Raw genomic sequence first — 21440 nt, 5'->3', positions numbered from 1 at the left:
TTCCACTACAGAAAGATTGTAATAACAATTTATTAGATGCCAGGTCCTAACCAAGAAATCCCTCTGTCCTCAGAGATGTGTATAGAGAGAATTTTACATGCAGTTTTTGGCAACAGTTTCTTCAATCATTGTCATGGTAGCTCAAGAGCCCCTAATTGCTGAGAGGGCTGAAGGGGGATGAGTGAGCTGAAAGAGAGAGGCCAGGCCTTCATCAGCAATGTTCATTAGGCACCGCTCACATACTTACCGATGAGCACCCACTAGACACAAAGATAGTCAATTTATTAATAACTTACCACAATTTTACATTAATATATGGTTTCCCAAGCAGGAGACTTCCAATTCATGTATTTGTCTATCTAATGTTTATTGGTACATAGTGTGTTTTGGGACTTTCCCAGGAAATGGAGATATGAAAATGAGTGATACCTTCTATGCCCACTAGAATCTCATGGTCTGTTGAGAGAGATGTGCCTATAAGGAAGCCAAATACAGCCAACATTCCCAGGGCCTGGTGGAGGGGTGAATAATGTGCTCTATAAGAATGCACAAGGCAGTTGTCAACTCTGCCTACTGGAATCAGCAAAGGCATTACCAAAAAACGTGACAATGGAGCTGGGGCTTTTAAGGCAAAGTATGAGTTTAAAATAGTGGAGAAGAAGGTGTGCATTCCAGAAAGAATCACAGGTGTAGGAAATAGAGAGTCTCATTCAGTAGCTCTCAAACTGTGTTTGCTGGGCCAGCATCAACATCGCCAGGGGATTTGCTGGAAATGCAGATTCTTGGAAATCACCCCAGAAACCTTAGATGTGTTAGGACAAGGTTCAGCAACCTGTGTCTTAACAAGCCTTTCAGCTCATTCTTATGCACACTCAGGTTTGAGAGCCACTGTTGCAGTCCATTGATGGTATCGAGTGAAAGAAAAGATATATTGACAAAATATTGATATTTTGCATATTAAAGAGATATCTAGATAGATATAGGTTTGCCACCCTCATCCCACCTTTTCACAATTTTTTTATAAGATTATATAGATATGAAAAAGGGTAAAGTTTATAGCCAAAGTAGAGATAATGAAAGTAGAATAAAAGCAGAAAAGTAATAAAACCATTATTATTTAGTCATAAATTTCCCAATAAACTTCATGGTATTCAAAGCATAAATGAAAACATATTCACCTTACAAGAGTTAGGGTATCTGCAAGATTAAAGGGCAGTTGTTAAACACACAACCTCCCTATTACTAAGACCAGAGAGGGATGTCCCCCCTGACACCTCACTCAGAAGACATTCTTTGCAAGGGTAGATGACACCCAACAATAAAAACCATGTAAGCATGAATACCTATTTCTTATAACTCCCTTTCATAGGCCAGTGGCTTAATAGCAGAGAAGTTGAGTGAAAGGAACCTTAACAGTGAAGTCAGGTTTGCAGCTCCCACATGATCTGACTTCCATTTGCATGGTTTCATCAGAGACAAAAACAGAAGTAGATACGGGAGCATCAAAAAGCCAAAGGAGAGATGTAATATTTAGGCTTGAGCAGGCATTGCACATTGCCCTAAGAACCTCATCTGTGCAGAATGTGCCGCTCTGGACCCTCTAAGCCTCCTAAATTGAAATGTCTTGAATTTCTTCACTTCTGCACCTTCTAGATTTGTTTTTTTCAAAAGCTCTTTACTTGGTGCGATATATACCACACAATCTAGTGCTTGCTTGATTAGATTTTGACTTGTATTATTTTCTGACTGTTTCACACGTATGTGGGCTTTTTCTTCCCTTGACTAGTTTGTAAATTAGTTAAAGTCTTTTATTTCCATGTTTCCTTTAGCACAGGGAATGTTTGAAAAGGAGGCTATATTTGTACCTGCTCTTGAGGGAGGAATAAGAATTTGCTCAGTCAACGAAAGTCAATATTTGAGAGAGCAGGAAGCACAAAGAGAAGGTGGCATATGGGGAAGAATACAAAGACCAGTACTGCTGGTGTAAGGAGTGGGGTGACAGCAGACAAGGTTGACTTGTAAATGGGGGGCAGATCATGAAGGTCTCTGTTCTGGGTCATATTCAAAGGTTTAGATTATATCATAAACATGTAGAGAGTCTGGGAAGAATTTAAAGCTAAACTAGCACAATCAGATAACAAAGATCACATTACAAATCATGCTGTTAGCATTGTGGAAATACTGCAGTGTCTGTGTGTGCGCGTGCATGCATGTATTCGAGGTGATAAGAAAAAAGTCACTAAGACATAATAGGGGTTAAGAGCATGCTGGATTCAAAATTTACGAACTGTATGATTTCAGACAAGCTATTTAATCTTTTAATAGTCTGTGTTCTTATGCAGAGAATAGTCCCTACTATATTGTTTAAAGTGGTCAACATGTGCCTGGTATGTAGGTGCTCAAAATGTTTCTAGTTGTTATGGTTACTAGAGGCAGAGGGACCATTCCTTTTTTACTCACTTAGTATTTATTGGTTACTATCTTTGTTTTTCCAGCCAAGTCCAGATGAGAAATAATGAGTGAAGCCAAGAACTTGGAATAAATAGCCTGAACAGAAGAAGCAGGACACCCATGATGTCATTCCTAATCAGCTCTGGGAATAGAGCTGAGATTGGATGCAGGGAATGTGTCATGGCACCAGTCTCATTTCCAGTGACACTCAGCAGCCCCCATGTGAAAGGATAGAAGGATGTTGCACCTGTCCTTGGTTTTACATTGTCCAGGTGTTGGATAAGACAGAAGGATCAGGGAGCAGGTGATAACATAAAATGTTCAGTGTGATGAGTCTCCTAGGCTGGCACGGGAAGAAAGTGGGACCCAAGAGGCTGACAGATCTGGAAAAAAGGAGGAGTTGAAGAACCAAAGAAATTATCATGAGAGCTATTTGAGAGCAGTGGAAATGGGAGTAAGGGAATGAAAAAACTTGAGAGATAGGAAGTTGGAGGAAGGATATTAAGAATCCTTAATTATTTTCACAGTACCTAGTGCACGGGAACAATAGTTATTTAATAAACAGATGTTGAATTAAATTCATGTGTATCAATTTGATTTGACTTCATGTCCAGTACATTTAAAGAACATATTGCCCGCTGTCTTCCAGGCTAACATCCTTATCTGTCAAAACTAAACGACTTTTAACCTAGAGATAATAAGTGTCATTGTGTTTTCCTCTCTAACACAGCAGAAGTATTTTCAGAAAGTTTAGTGGAGAAGAATTTGTTTGTTTAAAATTTAAGATTGGATGTTGAGGTCCAGAGGGGAGTGAAAGACTGGTTCAAAATGGAAAAAGCTATATAGGTGAAGTGGGAGAATAGGCCCTTCAAAAATTATGTGAAGATGAAAGCAGAAGAAAGAAGTGGTGTTCAAGGAATTACAAATCTAATTCCCATCAACAGCAGCCATTTCCGGTGCCAGGAAAGGCCAAACTCACCTGCTCCACAGGACATTGGAAATGGTTGGCTACAGACACAGTTCTCTTCACCCCCTGTGTGCTGTCTGACCACCTCTGTCTCTCATGCATGCATGTAGGCCTGGTGATAGTTTTGAAAGAGCAAATGTAAAATTTGAATGAGTATGCATAGCTTGTTAGAGCCAATAAGTACTTAAACTGGAGAAAAAAAAACATAAGACACCTTAGCAAATTCTGATGGGGCTGCTTCAGAGACTGACTCACATTTGGCCCTTCTGGGACATAGAGCACTTTGGTGGTGGTTCTATCAACCACCCAGCTGGGCAGCAGGACACTTTACTTGGGCAGGTATGCTTTTGCAGGCCTGCCATGGTTCTGCCACAGACAACCACAGGTTCTCGGCCACACTGGGCAGGAAGCTGGGCCTGACTAGACCTAAAAGATTGGTGGACAGATTCTTTCTGCTTCTTCCCCTGGGGCTATGGAATCTGAGCCTGCTTCTCTCTGCAGGTTTTCTTTTCTCTCACTTTACACATACTCCTCTGCAGGGCCCTTGTTTCTGCTGCCTCTCAGTCTCAAATATCTCTGGCTTCTTATGGGGCCAACGCAGTCCCTTTCCTTAACTTGACCTTGTAGATAAGTGTACTAGGGTTCAGTGACTCTAGTGACATTTCCATTAAAATTTCCAGGAGCCTGTATCTGATTAACTCAGCTAAGCTTCTGTTTGGATGCCCCTGAGTTGGGTCTTCAAATCCAGTTCAGTCAGCTCAGAGGATGTGGTGATTGCCTTCAGTGTTCCTAGCCAGGATGTTGTCAGCAGATACTGCAGTTAGGGAAAATAATTCCCCAAAGCAGGTGTTAGCTGAATAGCTACCACAAAAGGGGCTCACTACAGGCACTCAGTAAATTAGCACAGCAAATTTGGTAAGAAAAACAACAGCATTTAATAGAAAGGAATTTACCCTTTTTCAAAAGGCTAGGGGATTAAGAAAAAATACCTCATATACATAGACAACAGGATGGTGATTACCAGAGGGAGAGGGAATGGGGGAGAAACAGAAGGTAGAAGGGGATAAATGATGACAGGACACTTGACTTTGGGTGATGAACTCACAATACAATATGCAGAAATGTACTGTACATTAAACCTGTGGGATTTTGTTAACTAATGTCACCCCAAATAATTCAATAAAATTTATTAAAAATAAAGAAACAGGACTTGCCCACTACCACAGAAGATCAATAATTGACTCTTAAGTTACTTGCACTAAACATAACTAATATACAGTAAGGCATTCCTTCTTAAATTTTATATACAAAAATATTTTTAAAATAAAAGAAGGAATTTATAAGAGAGAACTTTTGATTCAGCTACAAAAACAAAAACAAAAAGAACTATGTTGTCTGGCTGTGCAGCAAGTTGTCCAGAATGTGCCAGAACATGTTCACAAGACTATTCAGTTAGTTATGAGAGATGTAGACAAAAATAACTCAGCTTTCATCAAAGGCTATTTTAACTTCTTTTCAAGTTGTATTGTTGTGTTGTTTTTATTGTCATTGTGTTTGCATTCTTCCATCTTCCATCATGGCTGTCATTATATCCCATTAAACAGTTTTATTATATCCTTGTTCCTATTTCTCCTGGAACAGTCAACTGGTTTGCATGTTTTTCTGCACATTCTTTTTTGAGTAGACGTTGATGTTTTTTGCTCTTCTGTGTGAAAATTCTGCAGACATCTGTTTTACTCCCAGAAGAAAGGGTGTTACCCTGCCCATAGTGCCCCCTGAAGAGCTATTAGCCATCATTGATCAAGGTGACCACATTCTCTTAGCAACTGCCAGGGGATTCAATTCCATCTGTAGGCTTGGCTGAGATCATCATATACTCTCCTAGAAATCAGGATGGAAATAGTTCCCTGGGAAGCATGTCCCCAAGGTCAGATAGTTAGGACTCACCTGTGTCGATTCAAAATACTATCATGAAATTTTCAAATGTTCTGCTTTGATTATCTTCAGATAAAAATCTCCTTCTAAGTTATGATTTTTTACTCAAACAGCAGTAGGTATATACCAATATTAATGATTTACTAACCATATATCAAAGAATACCCCCTTCACCTTTTTATGCTCAAAAACAGAAATGAAACCACTTCTTTAAAGCTTTTTATGAAGACAAAGGCAATTGTAACTGTGCTACCTACTGTAACCAAAGTGGAGGTTCAGAGTGTTATTGTTTGGGGGGGGGGCGGTTGTACAATACCATATCTTTTGAAAGGGAAATGATCCAAAGGCACTTATTTATAGGAGCTGACTGGTTGAAGGAGGTATTCACAAACAAAATTTAACTACAGATGATTATGATAGCAGTTAATGTTAATGAAAAGCCAGAATACATTCTGTGTATAGAAAATGGCTTTGCATTGTGCCTTGAGCAATATAACCTGTGTATTTCAGTTTGTGCTTATTCAAAATTGCCCTAATGGTGCTTCTATGACTTTAAGTATACAACACATGAAAACTTCAAGAAAGGAAGCTTGAAAAAGTGAAAGAAAATGGCATTCAGCTATCCTTTGCAGCTATTAATTCAAGTCAGAAAATATCTAAAAAGTGGACCTTAGCCACTGTATACTCTCACCTCTGTTAAGTTTTCTGTGTACTTTTACCCTAAAGTGGCATGGTTTTGTTTTTTAATAATATATTAATCAGAACCATTGCCTTATTTTTTAATTATTTTTTTATTTAAAATCATAAGCCTGTGCATTCATATCGTTCTTCATTCTCAATTCACATAGAATGCAGATTTACTATTAATAGAGGAAAAATTACTACTAAAAAATCTGCATCCATGTTACAGAGAATTTTGTTCTAGAAACAGTGTGTGTTTAAGCTGTGATAGCAATGCACCTGTATGAACAAGAAGGCCTGAGACAGGCACAGCCCCCACTGGCCAGGACAGTCTCATCCCTTTTTGAGGTCCTCCATCCTCTCTTATGGTCTTCTCTCATGAACTGCCCCAACAGGAAATAATTGCTTCTTTTAGATCTTTTACCTTTCCTTACCCCTAAGTCTAGTCTCTAGCTATAGGCAGAGAAATATTAGTATAGCTTTGGGCTTGTCACTGTCTGGTTTCAATCACTCCCTTGTGCACTTGGAGCACTGCCCCCTGCAGAGTAAACTCCTATGTACCAGGATAGCTTACAAGGCTCTCTAGGCTTTGGCCCTGACTACCCATCTCACTTAGGAACAGGTTCAGGTGAAGTATCAGAAACAAAATAACAGTGGTATAGGCGAAGATAAAAGTCTGTTCTCCCACATACACAAGATGCAGAGGTAAATATCTGGGGATGAAATGGTTCTCCACTGTGGCCAGGTCCTTCATCTTGTGCTGCTCCAAACTACAAGCCCTATCTCACATACTAGACCACTGCTTGTCCAGCCTTCAGGTCTGCCTTCAGCCAGGAACAAGATTTAAAAAAGGGTATGCCTTTACATTAGCAACACTTTCCAGAGTTTGTATATGCTATTCCTCATTATGTTCCATTAGCCAGAATTAGTCTCCTATACACACAATGTACAGGGAGACTGGAAAACAAAGTCATTATTCTGGTATTATTTTATACTCTTCAATAGGGAATCCTTTCTTTCTCTTCAGGTACCTATTAATACCTGGCATGGGCAGGTCACATGGAGAAAAATTGAAAAAGCCCCCCGAGCTAAAAAGATCTGCAGTTTTCTTCTTCCTGGTGCCTCCCCAAACCAGCATACAATGCTCCCTATTCTCATGAGAGTGTTCCCCACATGGTTCTTCCTAAAGCAAGTCATGATGGCTTGGCTCTCAGTCCTCACTGAGTGAGAGAGCAGAGCCCCCCACGTGGCTCTTCTCTCTGTAAGGAAAGAAAAATCAAGAACAGCAGCTCTAAATAAAGACATGCACAGAAATCAAAATGAAAAGGATTGCCAGCTTTGCAAGACTATTTTCCTGGTCAGCATCTTCTAATACGTGGTCTGTTTGTTCTTTCTTTGAGTCTAATAAATTACATATCTTGAGAATTTCCCTTACCATGCTGGATCATTCCTGCTTTGGTCATCATCTGTACACGTGTGGAAACTCCAAAAAAATCCCCAAACAAACAAACAAATAAAACAGGAACATCTCACATTCACAGCTCATCTCAGGATAGCTAGTATAGTCAACAAATTTTCCAACCCCAAAGTCAGGACATGTTGTCTAATAGTAAAATTAAACTTAGGAGAACAACAACCATAATTTTAATCCTCACCCAAGGATATGTTTTTATTGATTTTTTTTTAGAGAGAGAGAGAGAGCCATTGATGTAAGAGAGAAACATCGATTGGTTGCTTTCTGAACCCACCCCAACTGGGGATCAAACCCACAATCTGGGTATGTCCCTGATCAGGAATAGAACCTGCAATGTTTTGGTGTAAGGAATGAAACTTCAACCAACTGAGCCACCCAGCCAAGGCAATAAAACATAGTTTTAAAGTCATAGTGGACAAGAAAAAAAAAAGATGGTCACTCTAATCATAGAAACCATTATGTAAGACATATTGACCCACAGTCCCTACCCATGCTCAAAGAGAAACGCATGCTAGGCCATTTTCCTTTCTAGTTTCAGGAATCTTATATGGCCACTTAAAATCTAATTCAGGGGCTAGCAGTTTCCTTTTCCAAGAATGCAGAGTTTAATAAGAATTGTTATGTATGTTATTTTGTGATGAGATCATATCCCTATGAGCCCATCACAAGCCTTTTGGCCTTTTGGGATTGCAGTACGTGTGTGCTTGTCTACTGCAGCTAACACTGGGCCCTGAACATGAGGACTACCCAGTCACAGCACAGCCCAGAGCAAACAAGGTTCATGGATGCCACTTACAAACGTTAACAATGAGAGGAGAAAAAAAGAACTGGCAGAAAGATGTGTGCTGGAAGAGTAAGGAAAAAGGAAAACAAAGAATGAGAGAAGGAAGAACAAGACGTTGGTAGACACCACCAGCAAATCCACTGAGAGTTTTGGATCACCTGCCCTGATCATGGGGAAGTCACTGGATGTGTTGCTTTATTCAAAAATCACAAATCAATCTATTTTTCTTTTAAAATAACAAGAGGACAGAAGAAAGGGAAAAATAATTTTTAGAAGGGGGTGGGGTATTAGGTCATTTATTTGGCCTTACCCAGAAAGATAGATTGAGCATTTAGAAATGTGAATGATTATGAGGACTTCCAGCCAAGATGGAGGTGTAGGCACACATACTGTGCCTTCTCGCACAACCAAACTAAGGACAACAAAAGTTTAGAAATAAAAAAACAACCAGAACTGACAGAAAATTGAACTATACAAAAGTCTGACAATCAAGGAGTCAGACACATACATCCAGTCCGGTAGGAGGGGAGGAGTTGGGCGACTGGGTGGAGTCGGACACCAGACAGAGAGTGGTCGCAGAAAAAAAAAAAAAGCAGTGGCTTACAGACCCCAGCACACAAGGCAGTGGCTGACGGACCGAGCATGCAGGTGGCGGCTGGCAGACCCAGTGAGGAGCACAGGGTGGCTAGCTGACCAGGAGGTCCCACGGACAAACCATCGCATGCAGACAAACCAGGCAAAGCTGGGGAGTGAGTCAGACCATTCAGCCCAAGGCCCCAGTTTGGGGAAATAAAGCCTCAAAACACCAATTGGAAACACCTGTGGCAGTTGAGGCAGTGGGAGAGACTCCCAGCCTCACACAAGAGTTCTTTGGAGAGACCCACAGGCTCCTAGAATGTGCACAAGCCCACCCACCCAGGAATCATCACCAGAAGGGCCCAATTTGCTTGGGGAAAGCTGCGGAAGAGACTGAAATTCCAGAGAGAGCGGAACAAGCGCCAAGGTTCCCTCTCTGATCTCTGCCCCACAGACAATGTCACACCCCTGCAACTGGGTTGCCCCACCCTGGTGAACACCTAAGGCTCCACCCCTCATACACGTAGAAGGTGCGACAAGACAAAAAAAAGGCTCAAATGGAAGAACAGATCAAAGCCTCAGAGCAAATACTTTTAAACAACCACGAGATAGCCAACCTATCAGATGCACAGTTCAAAGCACTGGTGATCAGGATGCTCACAGAATTGGTTGATTTTCATCACAAATTAAATGAAAAAATGAAGGCTATGTAAGTGAAATGAAGGAAAATGCACAGGGAACCAATAGTGATGGGAAGAAAACTGGGACTCAGATCAATGGAGTGGACCAAAAGGAAGAAAGAAACAAACAGAAAAGAATGAAGAAATAAGAATTCAAAAAAAATGAGAAGAGACTTAGGAACCTCCAGGACATCTTTAAACGTTCCAACATCTGAATTATAGGGGTACCAGAAGGGGAAGGGGAAGAGCAGCAAGTGGAAAAGTTATTTGAACAAATAATAAAGGAGAACTTCCCCAGTCTGGCAAAGGAAATAGACTTCCAGGATGTCCAGGAAGCCCAGAGTCCCAAAGAACTTGGACCCAAAGAGGAACACACCAAGGCACATCATAATTACATTACCCAAGATTAAAATGAAGGAGAGAGAGTGCCGCAGGTTTGATTCCCAGTTAGAGCACATGCCTGGGTTGCAGGCCATGACCCCCAGCAACCGCACATTGATGTTTCTCTCTCTCTCTCTATCTTCCTCCCTTCCCTCTCTAAAAATAAATAAATAAAATCTTTAAAAAAAATGAAGGAGAGAGTCCTCGAAGCAGCAAGAGATAAGGGGACAGTAACCTACAAAGGAGTTCCCATCAGACTGTCAGCTGGTTTCTCAAAAGAGACCTTGCAGGCAAGAAGGGGCTGGAAAGAAGTATTCCAAGTCATGAAAGGCAAGGAGCTACATCCCAGATTGCTCTATCCAGCAAAGTTTTCATTTAGAATGGAAGAGCAAATAAAGTGCTTCTCAGATAAGGTCAAGTTAAAGGAGTTCATCATCACCAAGCCCTCATTATATGAAATGTTAAGGGACTTATCTAAGAAAAAGAAGATAAAAAATGTATAGTAAAATGACAGCAAACTCACAATTATTAACAACCACACCTAAAGCAAAACCAAAAACAAACTAAGCAAACAACTAGAACAGGAGCAGAACCACAGAAATGGAGATCACATGGAGGGTTAGCAACAGGAGAGTGGGAAGAAGAGAGAGGGGGAAGGTACAGAGAATAAGTGGAATAGATTATAGGCAGAAAATAGACAGGGGGAGGGTAAGGATAGTATGGGAAATGTAGAAGCTAAAGAACTTATGACACATGGACATGAACTAAAAAGGAGGAATGTGGGTGGGAGGGGGTGGGCAGGGTGGAGGGGAATGAAGAGGGGGAAATGGGACAACTGTAATAGCATAATCAATAAAATTAAATTAAATTAAAAAATAAAATAAAAATGTGTATGATTATGTATTGTCATTTCTTCATAATTTTATGTGCCCACATCATAGAAAAAAAGATTAAGATTTTAATATATTTTTACAAATATTACCTAAGTTAGGAGAATTTAACTTATTTATCTTTGATGCAATTTATTATCCTCTAAGTAAATATAAGTGCTTGTCAATATGCTGAAAATAGCCCACTTAAATTTCAGTAAAAATCACACTATGTTTCATTACAAAAATTATCATTGGTTATATCATATAACTAATTCACCATTAATGGCTTTAAAGAAGCCCTTTGCTATTGTCCTCAAGTAACATCATCTTACATGAAATGCTGTTTATGTGTTAAAAATAACTAAATATTAAATACATGATTTGAATAATCTTATATCTTTTGGAATAAATATGTATAATTCATGTTTTCATCTCTTGTTAATTTCACATTTTATTTAGCAGAAAATGTCTATCCAAGACCATAGCTTCTTTGGAAGGAAAGTTTGAAGCATTGTTTCATATTATTTTATATATCGAGATTCTTTATGTGTAATCATAAGACATTATATGACTATAATCCTACTAGATTATTATTTTTGCTTTTTTATGTTTAAATCCATATTTAAAAAGGAAGCTTTAAAAAAATCTCAAGCTGTCAAGTGGAACTTGGTCAGTGAGTGAAGAACACACTCTGTTAGAGGAGGAAACCCCTCTGCCTGGTGGAGTAGCACCTTCAGTTTACTAAAGCTGGGGAAGACCTGGGCTCTCAATGAAATGAGCTCCGGCAGCTGGATCTGCAGGGGCCGCTTCTCAGCGAGGCTGAGCAGATCCTGAGCCCCAGGTGTTTCCATTTCTCAGGAACACTTCAAGGACCTTTCCTTCGGCTGTCTCAAAATCATTTATGAACATTTAACCAGAAACTTTTAAACCAGGAAAAGCAAATGCCATGATATTCAGACTAGCTGACTCAAACTTATTGTGTTCTTCAGCTGCTCTAGGTTTGTTGACCCTCTGATGACAGAAACAAAGGGGCAGATTTTCTCTACAGCTCTGGTTTATTTGCCAGACCATTTCTTTTTTCAACTCTGATTACCACACAGGGTTGGGGGTGGGTGCTGCTTCTGTGCTATAATTGGTACCGCAGAATTCTAAGGGGAAAGCATGTGACAGAGATACATATAGCCTCGAGTTATAAGGTGCCAGTATACTCCTTTATTTGCTCCTTTTTATTCACATTTATGGAATGCTTACCATGTGTCTACAGGGCTGGCCTAGGAGAGGGATGTAAAGGTGACTAAGATGTAGGCCAGTGTGCAGGGAACTGACGCTGCCCGGGAAAGCCCGAGACAACTCCACAGGAGCTGAGAGAACAGATGCCGGGGGAACGCAAAAGGGAACTAGTTCTGTCTGCAAAGGAGCATCCGCAGAGGAAGTGAGCCTTTCTGGTGTGTTAGATTTCCCATTAACATACAGTTGAGAATAAAACCAGAGAAGCGAGGGAAAGATACAACCAGTTATTGGAACCATGGAGAGAAAGGAAGGGGGTTCTCTTTCAAATAATTTTAAAACACTTTAGCATTTCTGTAGTTTTCCAGGTTTCCTAGCGCACATCCTACAGACTCCCCATGTCTGATTGGAGCTAGGTTTCCCACCCTACAGAGGTGATAGGGTTTTTACAACGATGCATTGAAGCAGCTTTTAGTGACAGTGATAAGTTCTTCTGCCAGAAAACAAACGCAGTAGCAAATAGCACAGCAAAACAGAGCTGTATCTATTTATCAAAGGACGTGTTAACAATTTCCTCCCCTGCTTGTTCATTCTCCCAGGTCTTTGCGGAGACGGGTCTGGAACCTGACCACTGGGAGTCCATGACCCCCGCAGTTGCACCCCATCAGCAATGAAAGGGTTATCGGGCAGCCGCAGCCATCACCACGGAGTCACCTGTGATTCCGCCTGTGACTCACTGTCACACCACTCAGACCGCAAGCCATATCTGCTGAGCCCGGTGGAGCATCACCCAGCGGACCACCCTTACTACACTCAGCGCAACTCCTTCCAAGCAGAGTGTGTGGGCCCCTTCAGCGACCCGCTAGCCAGCAGCACCTTTCCACGCAGACACTACAACTCACAGCAGGAGCTGAAGGACGAGTGCGCCCTGGTACCCCGCACCCTGGCCACCAAGGCCAATCGCCTCCCCCCCAACCTCCTGGATCAGTTTGAGAGGCAGCTGCCGCTCAACCGGGATGGCTACCACACGCTGCAGTACAAGCGCACGGCCGTGGAGCACCGGAGCGACAGCCCTGGCCGCATCCGCCACCTGGTCCACTCAGTCCAGAAGCTCTTCACCAAGTCCCACTCCTTGGAGGGGCCATCCAAAGGCAACGTCAATGGGGGCAAAGCGAGCCCTGACGAGACGCAGACCGTGAGGTATGGCAAGCGCAGCAAGAGCAAGGAGCGGCGCCCAGAGCCCAAGGCCCGACCCAACACCTCCCCAGGCTGGTGGAGCTCGGATGATAACCTGGACGGCGACATGTGCATCTACCACGCCCCCTCGAGTGTGATGACCATGGGCAGGTGCCCCGACCGCTCGGCCTCGCAGTACTTCATGGAGACCTACAACACCATCAGTGAGCAGGCGGTCAAGGCCTCCCGGAGTAACAACGACGTCAAGTGCTCCACCTGTGCCAACCTGCCGGTCACCCTGGACGCACCGCTCCTGAAGAAGAGCGCCTGGTCCTCCACTCTGACCGTGAGCCGAGCCCGGGAAGTTTACCAGAAAGCTTCAGTTAACATGGACCAGGCCATGGTGAAGTCAGAGTCGTGTCAACAAGAACGTTCCTGCCAGTACCTTCAGGTACCATTTCTGTGGGGTGATGGATGTTTAAAATTTGTACCTGCTAATTGTGTGGTGTCTTTGGTTATAGTCTTGGCTCTACTATGAGTTGTCTGCATGAACATTGTTTAACATTTCTGTGGCTAAGTGTGCCTATCAGGAAGCACACCTGCTACCAACTTCATCTAGTTATCTTGTGTATAAAAGACTTTGAAAAGCATACCTACCTAAAGGCAAGGAGTTGTTAATGTTTTGTGTTCTTCTTTTGTCTGAAGGATCATGGGATAGAGAGGAGAGGAAAGGGAAGTCTACACAGAATTTTAAAAGAAGTCCACCTTTTTGCAAAAGTCAACAATGACCTTTGGAATTTTGGAAAGAGTTTAATTACATCTATCTAGAGTTGTTTTTGTTTCTGTTTCTGTTTTTGTTTTGTTGTTGTAAAATTCTGCCTGACGTTGTTACTTTGGGAAAATTGATCTATGTCTTCACCACTGCAATTGTCACACCAGTGCCAGCACTAACCACACTCCTAGCCGAGCCCCCTCCCTCAGAGCACAGGGAATAGAGACGCTGCTTTGAGCCCTGAGAAGGTGGAGGTTGAGCCAGTATGGGGACCTGACAAGCACAGCTGCAGAGACCTAGCACAACAGAGACAAGGAAGAAAATAGGGGAAGCATCCACACAAAATGCAATTAGTATTGGTGTGTAATTCCAACCCAGGTACAGACCCACCGCAGGCCGCTCCTCCCCTGCCACAGTCTCATGTTTTTCCTACTGCCCTCCAATTCACTTAAACTAGATTTCACCTGGATAAAAGTAACAGGGAAAGGGGTTTTTTCTTCCCTACCTCTTTCCTCCAGTATTGCCATTTTTTCCCAAGATGCAGCCCTTCATAAGTGACCCTTGTATATCTTTTCCCTCTGTTTTTTTCCTGCTATCCCCATCTTTTTTTTACAGTTTTTACTGTACTATGAGAGTATGACATAACCTTTTCCCATTCCCACCTTAAAAAATGAGAGAAAAATGTCTTCCCCTGAGTTTATCTTCTTACTCTCTTTGAATTCCTCCTGACAAACCTGGCTCCCTTGGACATGCCGTCACCAGCCCTGAGAATATTCTAGGCTGGCGTCAATGGCCAGGGACAGTGCCAGAGCCCATTTCCAGAGTCCAGGAGAAGCCACCAAAATGGGCATAGTTTTCACAAACAACATACAATTACATGGTCAGTATTTCCCACTGAGAGCGATATTGCCTAAGTCAGAGCTAAAGAGATAATTTAATCCAATCTCCTCACTTAGCACATAAAAAACTATACTCAAAGAAAGGTAAAGGTTTAATAGGTTAGTGTGTGGCAGGGATAGGACTAGAACCCAAACCTCTTAATATACATCCCTTATAATGGATATTATAAGGAATATATATTATAAATTTTTAATTTTGCCTTACAAATTTTTAAATGCCTTAAGCACACAAATCTCATCTACCACTGAGAATAAAGTATTTTGATAAGAATATCCATCTTGAAGAAAGAATGAATAATGAATAAGATAGAAGCCCTAGAACAGAATATTTTATCTATAAAGTTTCTGTGACTAGCAGCAAAAACAAAACATTTTTAAAATTATTTTATTGTTGTTCAGTTACAGTTGTCCATATTTTCTTCCCACCCCTCCCCATCCACCCCCTCCAAACCCACCTCCCTCCCTTGCTTCCACCCTCCCCCCTTGGTCTGTCCATGTGTCCTTTACAGTAGTTCCTGAAAACCCTTCTCCCCACTGCCCCCCCATTATTGTTAGATTGTTCTTAATTTCAATGACTGGTTATATTTTGTTTGCTTTTTTCTTTTGTTGATTATATTCCAAAGCAATTTTTTTAAAAAATTGGACTTTAATAAGTAATAATGACATTAGATGAGAAATATCAGATTGAAGAAGAATATTCTACATGCATCTGGGACCAGCCTTTGTTAGTTGTGAAATGCTTTCATGATGCCAGTATAATTGTCTGTATTCTTCCTACTTTAAATTTACTTCTCTTTCTTTTTTATACTTTCTGAAGTAAAAAGTTCAAGTAGGGGTGAAAAGTGGAAGGATAAGGAAAGAAAGAAGGAAGCTGCTATTAATTGAAAATTTACTATATAACAGATGCTGTAGCAAATGTTTTCACATTCTTTTTTATTTAATCCTCATAATAATTCTGAGAGCTAGATATAATAATATTCTGTTTTTACAAGAGAGGAAACGCACATGGTCAGTAAATGACAGAACTGAGTTGAGATTCAGACTTAGACCTTTGTGATGCAAAATAGCCCTTTCCTGTACACCCCAGCACAACACTGGAACATGAAAAATGTTGAGCAAGGAGAAAAAAAAATCTTTAAAGTAAATGTATTATTTAAGTTCTATAGTAAAATGAGAATGAGAACTTGAAGATTGAAATATAGGCTTTAGCACCAGCACACTAGTAGATCTTCTAGCAAAATTTTGGAAATTCTATTTTCAAAGTATTTACCTCGTTTTAAGTCAATTTTTAAAATGAAATATTTGAGGCTTATAAAAAGGTATTTAAAAAAAGTAAAACAAACACCCAACACCACTCAGCTATAGAAATAAAACATTAACTGCAACAGATCCCACATGTACCTACCTTCCTCAATTCCCTTTCTCATCCTTCCTCCTCAGAGCAATAACCAAAGCACATTTGTTTTTAATTCTAAAATTATCAAAACATTGAAAAAATTAGTACTTTCTATTCTACATTGGGCAATAATTAACCCTAAACCACACTAGGTCAAGCCTTTAAATATAAACTGAGAGCAAAGTTATATCTTCTTTAACAAATGTTGATATTTATTGGGCTCAGATTCTGTGAAAGACTTTCAAATTGAAATAAATCTATATTTCAATGTGGGGAGGTAATATGTTTAGTGAGTAAACTTAAATGTAGAAACTGTGTTCTTCCCAACCCGTGCGCTAAGGATGAAGAGTTCTCTAAAGAAAAAGGAGTTGGACATTCACAAGAGAAGGCAGGAGAATGGGAAACTCCTGAGAACTGGACAATCTCTCCAAGTCTGTTCTAGCTCTAGAGTAAAGTAACAGTCTGCTATCCTGCGCAAGTTCCTCTCAGAAAGATAGATGTAGCCAGCTTCTGCCAGCTCCTGTGGAATACTTTCATTTATAAGCTCATTCTTAGAAGCAAATTCGGGGACTTTGAGAGAGGGTTTTTTTTTTTTTTTTTTAGTTGTGTTGTTTTAATTACCAACTAGTATTGAAATTGGATTTCCAAATGTGTTCAACTTGAACATCACAGGGTTAAGTATACAAAGCTTGAACTTAAATAAGAGGGTCTGTGTTCTAGTCCCTATTTACCACTAACTAGTGATGTTGATGTTGCTTGAAACCATTGTTTCAGCTCTCCGAGTCTCCTTCCTCTGCTATAAAGTGAGACACATGACCTAAAGGCCTTGTGATCTCAGTCTACATCTTTAAACTCCTAAGCTGCATATGCAGGGTACTAATTAGAGCAATTTTCAAGAGCCTAGAGGTCTTATTTAACAAATGCCTACCAAAAGTGAATGTTCTCCCAATGTTATCTAATTTGCACTTTAAAACTAGGAGGTATTTTACAGCTGAAGAAACTAAGATTTAATAAATTAGGTTAAGTAACTTGCCCAGGGACACACAGCTAGTACATGGCAACATGGTGGGTCAAAACTGATTTGTTTGACTGCAAAGCCTGGACTCTTTCCATTTACAATACCCGAAACCTACCCCCTTGCAAATATGAAACAGTGGAAGTGACAGATATCAAATATCTTTTATGTGCCCAAACCATACAGTATCTCATTTAGTACCTAAAACAACTTTGTAAAGTATATTACACTCCAGTATATTTACTCCAGTTTACAAACAACAAATATGAGGCACAAAAGATTAAATCATTTGTCCAGAAATGCATATATAGTAAGTGGAAGAGCTAAGACTTGATCCCAGATTGGTGTGAGTCTCTAAAGTGCTTCAGAAATAGCAATAAATGTGTGGGGTTTTCTGTTTCATTTTATTACTCATTTTATTCTGGAGCAGATTATGTGTTCATTTGACCTTATATATGTGCCTGCATCTACATGAAATGTGACCCTGCTTAGGCAAGCAACAGAATGACTGAAAGATTCCTAATTTTATTCAAGACCAAACAAAGGTTAAATTAATTGTCACCAATAATAGCATCTAAATACTAGCAAGGTTCTGATTCTCCCTTTGCAAAATTATGCCTTAGATTTAATTTAACATAGGCCATTACAATGATTATATCAAAAATAGAAGTCTGTAGGTATTTGGCCTCTGTCTGACATTGATTTAAAATAAAATAGTGTAGTTTAAAATCATCACAAGTTCCAGTTAATGTAGTCAATTGGTGATCACAGTCGATTGGTTTTAGTGTGCTCACTCACAAGCTGTTTGTAGTTAATTTTAAAAAAGACACTTTTATCCCCAATATTGTTATTTTTAAATGTCAAGAATCAGATGTCTGCTGTGTAGAACTATTGTACCGCTGCCAGTGACTGTATCAGGCTTTGGAGCAGGGACATGGATTTGAAGACATTAAAACTGTTTAATTCCCAGTTGAGATGTGGTTGGCTTTTATACATTTGGAATAGAGCATTTATGGCACATCTCAGGGTAAGTGCTAATAATTAAGTAAATAAAATAAGAATAGTATCTGAGGAGTAAAAGGAGTTTTAGTTGTGGTTTTGTATTTGCTCTAAAAACAAGATTCTTCATTCTGTATATGCCTCTTTCTATAAACTGTAAACATTATGTGTTGAGTGACTGGCATATAAAGCCATTCAGAAGAGCAAGATTTTAGATTTCCTACTGTTAGCCTAAAAAACAAAACCCCTCCAAATCGTGTATTTGTGCATTCATTCAGCAGCAGATGCAGGAAACAAAACACTCTCCGGTAGAAGTAGAGAGACACAGAGAGAGGGAGAGAGAGAGAGCAAGACAGACCCGAGAAAGAAAGCACTCACAGAGATGAAATTTTAGGAGAGCAAAATGATCGACCTCTTTAAGGCTGAGTGGGTTTCTTCAGTTTGTGTGCAAGTTTCAAGAAATGGAAGGACTGACCAGGTTTGGGTACAACTCCTTTATTACTTTGTATTTGGTGATAATATGTTGTTGGTTTGGGTGGTTTGGGGTGGAGGGGAGAGGGAGAATAGTTCTGTTATTTTACTTCTTTTCTAAATAATGGCTAGTAAAACTGAAAGAGCTAACAAACTAATGTATGTACAGATGCTTAAAAGACAGGTTGAGACATCGGACACCCACAAATCTGTGTCCCCCACAGGGGCTTTATAAAATCTTTAATGGACAGAGATGATCTAAGGTGCTAGGTGCTATTAGAGGGCATTATGTGGCTAGTGACTGAAATGTGATCAGTCTTTTAACATGACAAGAATCCTGAATGTTTACTGTTCCTTTGCCAAATTAAAATTTCTGAATAATAGGGGGGTTTGGGAGGTTTATTGGTTAAATGAGACCACAACAGATCACTGAAGAATCATTCTTAACAAGCATGAACCCAGGATTATTTTTCAATGCAGGTACAACTGTTTTTCAATTTTTTGTTGAAGATTATTTCAGTCTTTGCCCAGTGGGGGTTTTCTTTCTTTGGCTGAGGTTTTCCTTCCTCTTATTTTAGAACAATTTGAATTATACTGAATCGATTAAACTATGTTATGTGAAATGTGTGGCAGTGCTGAGCAATTCTGCTGGTGACTTTGGTTACTGCGATGTTTCCTTGCTGCTGTTTTAAAACCCCCATCAACCTCTTTAATTGATGACTTTCTTTATTCTTTCATTTAAATTACCTTAATAATCCAGCAAGGAGTGTCAGATTCTTCAATGTATTTCTTCTTTGTTTTGCACAATCTGCTCCCTATTTTTTACTGATCTTAATAGAGATGTCCCTCTTTGTTGATAGAAAAATTAGGTTACTCCTGCCTGATGTTAACTTTTAATGTAGAATCGGTGATCAGCAGCAGAATCCTTGTAATTCTCTCCCTAGGTCTCTAAAATTCTCACTATTGCCCATATCCAAGTAATGGGGGTGGGGAGGAGGTGATTGGCAAAACACTGTGAGAAATCAGAGGTCCAGAAAGACTCAGTTGTGGTAAAAGGAAGACTAAAATGAAATAAGAAAAAAAAAAGAAACAAAGAATCCTTTTTGGAAGCTGTTAAAGAAACTTTGTTATTCTTGGCCTAGAATTTCACTATTCTAAAGACATTTTCAGCAACACCTAGAGTGGTTAGTCTCAGTCAGAGATTGCATGACACATGCTTTCTGACCCCACAAAGTCCAATCTACTAATGGAAGGTATAGCACTGGTTAGCTCAGAGTAAAAGAAAAAAAACTAGCCTTGGGTCTTATTGTGGATTTTATTTCCTATTCCCCTAGTCTCCCTATGGAACAGTTTGCTTGGTTAAAAATTAAAGATAGTAACTCAAAGTAATCATTTACTATTCTGTAGAGAAAGATTCATCCAAAATCTCTGGTCCATTTGAGATTGTGGCTTTGCACAACTTTACACAAACTGTGATTTGTGAATGGTAGAACCCACTGGTCTTTTGTTTGAGATTTTATAGGAGCAACTAAAAAATATATGCAATGTTACCAAGTTGGCTTTGATTTGGTGATTAGATTAGGGTTTTTTCACCATTTTGATTTTAGGTTTAAAGGTTACCTACCACCTTTCTTGGTAGATTGTTGTGCTTATTGATATGGAGTTGAATCAGGGGAAGTTTTATCTTTATAGATCTAAACAGTTAAAATTAGAAACTTCGTATGATTCAAACTATAGTTACCTCTTAACACTCAAAGTATTTTCTGTCATTTGCTAGGCAAGCTTGGTGTAAAAATATATATGTTGGCCTTTTTAGGTAAAACCAGGTTACTATTAATAAGGTCCATGAAGAGTTCTATAATCTCACTATGATTTGTACTACTCACCTGAAATTTTGAACCCATAACTTTTCCCATTGGATGAAAATAACACACATGTATGACTTCACATCTAGGCCTCATTTATCTTCCTCTCAAGACCATCTTGCCTCACTGTGTACCCACTAGCTCCATCTCCAATAACTTCCATTCAGAACCCATTATGGCACAGGGAAAATGCTTTGACTATTTTTGTAAATTCATATTTAAGTGTTTTTATAAATTCTTAATCTGAAACCACAGTTGCAGGGGTGCTTTAATTTTTTTCAATGAATCACTTATTCTCCTTCAACCCAGTTGTCCCTGTTTGTAGCTCAAAGGTAAAAAAGTAAAGAGTCAATCCATGACTGTTACTTCGTTAACAGGGGTAATGCAGTGTAAGAGACATGTCATCTAGTTCCTGCTGTTTTCGACAAATTTCTTATTTCTACTGATTTTTTATTTTTATTTTTTGGAGAACATTCATCAAGGAAACAATGACCGAGAAAGACCTCCTCTGATTCTCTGATGTTTAAATATAAGGTTATATGAAACTCTCTTTTAAAATGTGGTTGATTTTTCATTTTCTAAAGTTTAGTAAATTCCCTGTCTTGTTTTCATTTCTAAGATAAAGAGACTTCTAATTACATTTGCAAAATGAGTTTTCTAGATAAGTAGATCTTTCGCTATTAGGTCACTGTTCTCTATCAGCTGGAGTGTCTACTCATTGTTCTCACAGAAGTAGGAAACTTCCTACAAAATTTAGGCTTGTGATATCACAGAACTGCCTCTGAAGCAAAATGACATGGAGTCTAGGGTTACTATATG

General features: G+C 39.8%; 1 protein-coding gene across 7 annotated transcripts in view; it reads left to right on the top strand.

Annotated features, from left to right (window-relative positions):
• The first annotated feature begins 12598 nt into the window (after positions 1-12598).
• DLGAP1 (DLG associated protein 1) overlaps positions 12599-21440 on the top strand; it is a 307180-nt gene continuing 298338 nt past the window's right edge. For 3 of the 7 annotated variants that reach the window (XM_028524050.2, XM_028524049.2, XM_036009261.1), the window contains exon 1: positions 12599-13655. In XM_028524050.2, coding sequence (XP_028379851.1) covers positions 12699-13655 — 957 coding nt within the window. In that variant the 5' untranslated portion in view covers positions 12599-12698. Of the gene's footprint in view, positions 13656-18015; positions 18314-18359; positions 18770-21440 lie in introns of those variants that run through there. The other 4 variants (XM_028524053.2, XM_028524052.2, XM_036009262.1 and 1 more) reach the window with 4 other exon arrangements.

The sequence above is a fragment of the Phyllostomus discolor genome, chromosome 9 (genome assembly GCF_004126475.2).
Source record: "Phyllostomus discolor isolate MPI-MPIP mPhyDis1 chromosome 9, mPhyDis1.pri.v3, whole genome shotgun sequence".
NCBI lineage: Eukaryota > Metazoa > Chordata > Mammalia > Chiroptera > Phyllostomidae > Phyllostomus > Phyllostomus discolor.
The sequence above is the reverse complement of the archived record's forward strand: the minus strand, read 5'-3'. Positions and strand labels throughout refer to the sequence as shown.